At 36.0% G+C, this 8,460-nt stretch overlaps 1 protein-coding gene across 5 annotated transcripts; it reads right to left on the reverse strand.

Annotated features, from left to right (window-relative positions):
• Positions 1-1,816: 1,816 nt before the first annotated feature.
• LOC147400311 (Tetratricopeptide repeat (TPR)-like superfamily protein) lies at positions 1,817-8,005 on the reverse strand. 5 transcript variants are annotated; one of them, XM_086445953.1, is made up of 2 exons: positions 5,531-8,005; positions 1,817-2,407 (listed from the first exon to the last, which is right to left on the reverse strand). In XM_086445953.1, the coding sequence occupies exon 1, from the start codon at positions 7,768-7,770 to the stop codon at positions 5,566-5,568; it is 2,205 nt and encodes a 734-aa protein (XP_086302079.1). In that variant the 5' UTR covers positions 7,771-8,005; the 3' UTR covers positions 1,817-2,407; positions 5,531-5,565. The 5 variants fall into 5 exon arrangements, 4 of the variants coding, with proteins under 4 accessions (XP_086302079.1, XP_086302076.1, XP_086302078.1 ...); XM_086445950.1 differs by having other exon boundaries at positions 1,819-2,432; XR_015179298.1 differs by lacking the exon at positions 1,817-2,407 and adding an exon at positions 2,748-3,233 and having other exon boundaries at positions 3,372-8,005.
• Between the last annotated feature and the right edge of the window lie 455 nt (positions 8,006-8,460).

The raw sequence follows: 8,460 nt of genomic DNA on the forward strand, positions 1-8,460 counted from the left end.
AATTTGGTGGGTTTAGGTTCAGAAACTTGTCGTGCTTGGGTTAAGTAAATTGCAACTTGAGCTCAGTTTTGATTGAACACCTTGCATCATATCTCAGGACTTCCTACCCACACCACTCGGGGGGGGAGAGGACCCCTCTTAGATTTTTGGATTTTTCAGAACCCCTCCACTAGTTTAATATTTGAGGTACAACTTGTGTCTCCAAACCCATGACAAGCCCATTTTTATCTCATTACAATCCCCCCCCCCCCCCCCCCCCCCCCCAAAAAAAAAAAATAATAATAATAATAATAACAATTGTAGAAGTAGAATCTAGTAATGTCTCGATCGATTCTTCTCTACTGAATTGAAATAGTTCTCTTGTCTTTTCTATGAGCACAGGTATGGTATTTGTCAATAATTCTTTGAAGTTCAAGTTAGAGTTGCAGAGAAAGTAATAGTCTAAAAATAGAAAGTTTGAATCATTTTTTCCTTTATTGATTTATCTATTTATAGATCCTTCCTTCAAATCAAGGTTTCCCCTTTAATCGGAATTTGATTACGAGGAATTCCTTGATTCTAAGGATCCTAAACGGAATATGAATCTCTGAGATTAAGTCGAAGATCTTTGGGAGATTTCTTCTGAGATCTTAGGCCTCAATATGGTGCATTTCGAAATTATGCAAATCTTCGGATCAGGCCTACCCTCCCAAGTAGATCAGGTTTCTATTTACGTTGTATTGTCCTACCAGCTAGGTTAGACACCACTACCCTGGTCTACTCTATTGATGGGATTTACTAGCTCACTCAAGGTATCATTTAATTGGCCCGGACACATGTACGGTCTAGATAACGTAGCATTGTTATCCTCTACAATAATAATAATAATAAATTTTATGTGAATATTAGAGACACCCCCTTACTTTCAAACTGATGATATGCACCCCATTTTTAGTGTATATTAGAAATACCCCTATATTTTCAAACTGCCCCCATTGATCTTGTTCTTCTTTTAGTAAATATTTGAGATATCCCTATACTTTCAAACTAATGGCATACCCTCATTGATCTTGTTCTTCTTTTCCATACTACCAAATGATAACCTAAAATCTTCAACTTATAATCATTCATTTTCTTCCTAAAACTAGTCATCTTCAAATGTTTCAATTTCTATTAAAAAAATATATATATTAATCTATTTGACAATTATGTTCAATCATTACCTCAAACCTCATGTCAATCAATTTATAGAAAATTTAAAATTTTCTTTCAAATAATCTCATCTTCTACTTTATAAAAAAAAAAAAAAAAAAAAAAATTCTATCTTCGTATTTTTGGTTTGAAAGTCAAAATAGATTAATCTTAAGGGGTTCAAGATAAGGTAAAAAAATCTACCCAAGAATTGAAGACGACTGGTTTTGGGAAGAGAACTCAAAAAGATTTTTTTTATTTCAGGTTGAAAGGGAGAGTATTGAGGTCATTTTGCATAGTTCTGAGGTCATGTAAGCTTGTATGCATTATGTTGAATATTTGAGCTACCTTATGTTTTTAAATTGATGACAATATCCCTTGACTTTGTTCTTGTCTCATAGATTACGTGAAATGACCTAAATGCCCTTTTCTTCAACCTCTATCAAAACCCCTTAGAATTTTCTCCTACAAAACCATCCATCTTAAAGCACTTCAAATGTACCAGTCAACTATAGTTTGCCCCCATCTCCAAGAAAATCCTGGGTCCATCCATCCATCCACACACCCAACTTAAATTTAGTGGAGTTGCAACTCACACCAAAATCGACCAGAATTTTAGTCTTGTAGGTGCATCTACGCCCAAGCTCCCCATGCCTTTGTAGGCCACCTTGTGGTAATTGATACATAGGTTACGCACAATTCTGATTCTGACACAAACTTGTGTGAAAAATCAAATGCTAGAGTTCATTTCAGGAATTGAGAATTATAGTACAGAACATAACAGATTTGCCCTCCTGCCCTTCGCAGTAAACAAAGCTTGGTTGCAAGTTGCAACACCCCCACTACCCAGAACATCTTTAACCTTTCATAAAATTGATTACAAGGATTTAAACATGGCAGATGAACAAATTCTTATACAATAGTTTAGTAACCCATTAACTGAAACACAACAATGTGCATGCCACCATGATCTCTACAACTGGTTCTCACCATCAACTCATTTCGCCAAAATAAAAAAGCTCTCTTGTCTATATATATATCCTCATGATTCATTTCCCCGAACCAAATGCATAGTTGAGTTACACACATTCAAGTCCCTCTAGAAAATTCATTCACCATTATAAGCTCAAATACAGTGTAGGAAAAATCTCTCCAATCCACATGTTGCATCCACTTCAGACACATAAAGTCATAATAATCTGCTCTGTTCTCTAGGAAATGTAATCCATTTGTTCATCTGTGAATATAGTAACAAACAATGCCTGTAAAAGTATAAATACCAGAACATTAAAGAAGAAATCTGCAATGAACCCATCCATGCTATTTCTTCTATAAAAACTTTAGAGACCTGCTATTGGCACCCCATTTTTATAGATAAAATTTTTTATTGATAAAATGCAAGAGAATGGTGGCCAAGGTGGCCACACTACAAAAGGAATAAAAGGACGAGATAAAAAATATGAAACTACTTGCCCCTCAGACTTCACATATTTGAACAAAAAGTCTTCAAAAAAGACTCCTTTAAATTCCCTAAATAACCTGTCACAAGTTTAAAAAAAAAAAAAAAAAAAAAAAAAAAAAAAAAAAAAAACCAGAATGGATTTGAGGACTTAATGCAAAGGGTGTTCTTTCCCTTCAAAAATCCTACTGTTCCTCTCTATCCAGACACCCAAACACACAGCAAATGGGATTAAGTACAATAGAATATTTTTTATAGGGGATTTGTTTTAAGATACCATGACATAAGCATTTTTTTCACTATTGATTTAAATTTTCACTATGCGTTAATTTTGTAGCAAGTTTGATTCTTGAGTTAGTCTCTACTCCGTATTTCTGCAAATAAAAAGGGTAACCAACTCAGTTGCCACATGCAAGAAGACCTTGACTTCCGGAATTCTTCACTGGACAGACTGTAGAGCTATGCATGGCTATCTCAAGCATTCTCCATCCCTAGACGTCATGATACAATCCCTTCCCATTCCAGCAGCACCAATATGAAGTACAAAGTTATAGCCATTATTATTCATCTCACACCACGAGAAATCCAAGAACATCTGGGGGCACTAGTACGAGAAAAAACATATGAATAATAAGATTCTCAATCAGGTGAGAATACGAATTTTTCAAGTTTGCATAGAGTAGGATTAGCTTGGTTATTGGTCCAAGTGAACTTTCATCCTAGAAGATCTACAAAGTTATACCTTCAAACATTCTGAGAATTCCCCCACATTCCTTGTAATTCTGCCACCTTTATTTTCTCATGAGAAAACATGATCACATTAAAGTCGCCCCCTATTAACCAAAGATACTATAACAGCACCTTGAAAGTATAGTGGCAAAATCACCAGAATAGTATGAAAATATGGTTCACAATTTCCTGCCGGACATAACAGTTTGAAGAGGTTTTCTTATACTTGGACTTGAAATTTCCAACAAACAAAAAAATTGTTAACCATTCGAAGTCTAGAACTTGCAACATGATTCATACAAAGAAAAATTCCTTTTTCTTGAATAAGTTTTTAAATCTCTAAAGAAAGCCTTTCTTCTTAACTATTTTCCAAACAAGGTGGATGGTATGGTCTATGGTCTACTTTTGGCAATTGGCATGATAAGTGGTGTATCCAGACACATCCATTTAAAGGCACTTTCTACTACGCATAGAGACCATTAATCTACTCACAAGGTTGAAAACGTACAAGAGTCCTCTTAGGGATGAGAATGGAGAGGCTCATGTACATGATAAAGATGTATGCCCACACAAGATCACTTTATGTTTAATCGGCAGAGCATTTGCTCCACACAATATAAAAAAAAAAAATATGATGTTTTTCCGCTTCCTATTAATCAAACAATTCTTCCACAAAATGGTCAAACAAAATTACTCCAAAAAAGAAAATTCAATAACCATGATTGCTACAGACAGCAAGTTATTCTATGAGAAACAAGAAATAAAGTGTTAAATTGACAAGGAATAAAGCTGTCAATATATGGAAGATGGCAAAACAGAAAAGAAAATAAATGGGAAGAAGATAGCACCAAAACATTATACCCTTTGCAAGGTATATTTCTATTCAGAAAATGATGTATTTTTTGATAGGTATAGGGTTAGTGGTTAGCAAATGAAGTTGGCTTCAAGGGGTTTTGAACCAAGGACATGGGAACAACACTCCACACGTCTTAAAACTTAACTAAGTTGGCACTTCAGAAAATGATGTATTTCTAACAACTCTGTTCACTTTTTCCATTGTTGTGTGTTTGATGCAATGGAAAATATCCCTTTGAATCTTTGAACAAGTCAACAAAGCTCTGAAAAAACTTCCTTGCTGAGCTTTTTTTTTTTTTTTTTTGGGCATGATTAAGTGGTGTAGACAGTAACATACAATTGAGGGTAATCCCAAATGTGCACGGAGAGGCCATTGGTCTATTTGCAAGGATAAAAGATAAAGGAGGCTGATTAAGGATGAGAGTGAGTGGACTTATGCATATGATAGCACTGTTGGAAGAAAAGCCTTCAAGTGAGTGGTGTGTCAAACCCAGTAAAACCAGTTATAAAGAAATAATTCACCTAGCTCAGCTGAAAACTACCAGTTTCTGGATGAATTCAGACTAACTTATCGTACCTGGGTATGGCAGAGACATCGCTCGTATGCATAATTGACACACATTTAAACCCAAAAAACAATAAAAAAATAAAAAATAAAAATGAAGTGTCCAACATGGGTATGGCAAACATTTTGAAACGTCCAGGTACCCCTAGCATTTTAGGCCACTCCTACTAGAAACTACTTCAGTAAAAGTATGAGAACACAGCGTCTAGGTCAAAATCAGTAAAAGTTTCTCATTAAAGGGTTTACAGATGACAGACATACTTGATGAAATTTGGGAGTTGTAACTGTCAATTTATGAATGGGATGTTTTCCCTACTACTCGATCTTTGTTGTATTTTATTGGTTCACAGGCTTGGCTGTGCACAGGAGTTTCAACTTAAAATAAGTTAGGTTTCTCTTTCCCCTTTCCTTTTTTCTTTTCAATAGCTATAAGGTTTCATTAAAGATGGAAAAAGAAAAAAGAAAAAAAGAAACAGAATAGACACTCAGGGAGGTTGAGGAAACCACCCTAGAACAAAATAGCAACATCACTTGTTTCCCCTTTCAATTGAATTTAACTGATTCAACCTTCTAAAACAAAAGATCACAAAAAATCTTCTAAAAAGTTATATGAATTATGAAAAACATTTTTCACATTGTTGAATTTCTTTATAAAGTATTTACTACTGATGATGATCCTTAAAAAAGCAACAATAGCTTATTCCATGAGAAACTAGCAATATCCATTCAAAAACTGGTAAGTTATACAATACCTGAAAGCATTTCTTGTAACAATGGTTCACAAATATCAAGTAGCATGTAGTTGAAGCCCGGGCTGAGAATTATGCAGTCTCCTCAACAACTCATGACATGAGATGCTTGTTTCTTGTGTTGATTTTGATGAGAAGCTCGGCAAAAGCTCCAAAAACTCAGGATTTTTACTATCAAGACAAAGACAATTCAAGATAGTAGAAATTATTTCTACGTCAAGAACAACACCATTGGCTGCCATTTGATGAAGCAGTTTAATGACTTCTTCCTTTTCGCCCTTTGCACTGAACCCATTTAGTAGTGAATCATATACAATGGCATCTGGTGAAAAACCATGATCAATCATGCTTTTGAACATACTTTTAGCTTCATCCATCTGCCCTACTTTCGAAAACCTATTTATTAATGTAGAAAAGGTTATAGCATCCGGAGCCAAATCCATTTGAAGCATGTCCACAACCAATTCCTTTGCAGTTTGAAAATTCCCTGCTTTGAGTGTTCCATCGATTAGAGTATTAAATGAGACCACGTCAGGAACACAATTTTCATCCCTCATTTCCCCAAATAATTTCCTTGCTTTCTCCAAGTGACCACCTTTGCAAAAAGATGCTATTAATGAATTGTAATCGTATAAAGTAGGACTATGTCCACGAGCTTTCATTTCACATATTAGTTCTTTTGCAGAGTCAACCATTTTCATTTTGCATAGTCCACCAATCATAATACTATAGGTGAAGGAGTTTGGCATGAATCCCGAGTCAGTCAACTCTTTCCATAGGGACATAGCCTTATTAACATTCCGTGCCTTTAAATACCCACCAATTAGCATATTATAAGTTACCAAATTACAAAGGTTTCCTCTCTCTATCATTTTTTGATAAATCCACATGGCTTTGTCGAGCCGACCTTCCTTGCAAAGCCCTTGGATTAGCATGTTAAAGGTCATAGAATCCGGTTCAACACGATACTGACCCTCGACCATCTTATTGAAGAGCTCCATTGCCTCATCAACCTTCCCAGCACAACAAAGTCCCCCCAACAATGTATTGTAAGTTACCACATCAGGCACTTTCCCTCTTTCGGTCATCTTCCTCCAAAACTCAAGAGCATCAGACATTAGACCTTCCTTACATAAACCATTAATTAGAACGTTATAAGTTACAGTGCTCGGCTCCTCACCCTTTTCCATCATCAAAACAACAACATCCATAGCATTCGTCAATTTCCCATCTTTGCAGAGTCCGTCAATCAAACTAGTGTATGTAACAACGTCGGGTTTGATCCCATGTTCGGCCATAGCACTCAACAGAGCAGTAGCTTCTTGCCAACTCCCCATCTTGCAAAGACCATGAGTCAAACAAGTGTAAGTAACAACGTTGGGCGATATTCCTTTGTCCAACATCTTATCGAATAGCTCTTTAGCCTTATCAACATTTCCACAACTGCATAGACCACTTATAAGAGTACTATACGCAACGACATCCACATTGAGACCCCTCTTGTGCATCTCATCCAACAAACTCATTGCGTCATCCACTCTACCATCCTTACATAGACCATCCATCAGAGTGGTGTAGGTAACCACATTGGGACAACAATTCACTTCCTCCATCTCAACCCGTAAATCTAAAGCTTCTTCCAACTTCTTTGCCTTGCATAGTCCATTTATCAGAGTATTATAAGTAACAACATCGGGAGAAATTTGATTCCTCCCCATATCACGAAAAAGCTCAATCGCCCTGAGGACCTCGTGACCTCGACATAAACCTTTCAGTAACCGATTCAAAATGAAAAGGTTAACGGTATATCCACACTTTAAGACCAATCCCATGACCCCGAATGCAAATTTAGGTGTCTGGGTATGTGAGAAACAGTCGATTAAAGTGTTCAAAGAGTGGTAATTTGGCAGAAATCCGATATGGGTCATTTGATTATAAGTCAAAAGAGCCAAATCATACTCTCTAGACTTTCCAAAGGTGTGGATGAGAAAAATGCAAGTCGACGCAGAAGGGGTCAGACCCGAAACGATGGCACGATTGAAAAGAGCCAAAACTTCAATAAATTGGCAGTTGGGTTTTTCACAAAGAGATCTAATTCGGTTTTCTAACTCGTTTTTTGGGTTGTTTGATTCGAAATTAATTGAAGAAATACTTGAAAGGGAACAATGGAAAAGTACACGGCCATGAGAGGGGAGATGGAGATGGCCATAATGATTGAAGGTTGTTGGTTTTATTAGAATCATTCTGTAATCTATGGCTCAAAGTTGAAAATCAGAAAACCAAAAAAAAAAAAAAAAAATTCTAAAATTTGTAAGAGAAATTTATTACAGAAACTGCTTATCCAAAAAAATAAAAAAATAATTACAGAAACTGGAAAAAGTTGAGATATGGGACCTTCATACCAAACTTGGAGAAGTCAGAAACGAGGAGGAAATGAGCGACGCAGCAGTTTTTAGTTCATAGTTCGCACAGGGCATTACTGCGCTTATGTGGTTCCGTAAATTTTGGGTTTGTGTTTGGCAATATCGGTACCCAGGGTTTAATTGACCCGATTCAAAGGATCGGATCAGACTCGAAATGTGATCCGTTCCGATTTGGATATCAATGAGGTTCCGATCCCATAAGTTATAAGATTAGATCAGGATGAACCATGTTCCGAGCCGATAGTGTCCCCGAAAAAATGTGAAAGTACGTAAATTATGTTATATATTTAATTTTTATGTGAGATTTATTTAGATTTGTATTTCAAATCTGATTCGACCCGATCCAATTGGTATTGGATTACATTTAGATGCCAATTTGAATTCTGATAAAATAAAAAAATTCAACAGGCGTCTGATCTGATGCTTATTGGATCTGTTTTGGATCCGATCTATTCCTTATTAGATTGATCCAAAATCGACCCCAATCTGATTTGAACCTGTTCATAAATA

The sequence above is a fragment of the Akebia trifoliata genome, chromosome 6, assembly GCF_017979445.1.
Source record: "Akebia trifoliata isolate Shusen 1 chromosome 6, ASM1797944v1, whole genome shotgun sequence".
Classification (NCBI taxonomy): domain Eukaryota; kingdom Viridiplantae; phylum Streptophyta; class Magnoliopsida; order Ranunculales; family Lardizabalaceae; genus Akebia; species Akebia trifoliata.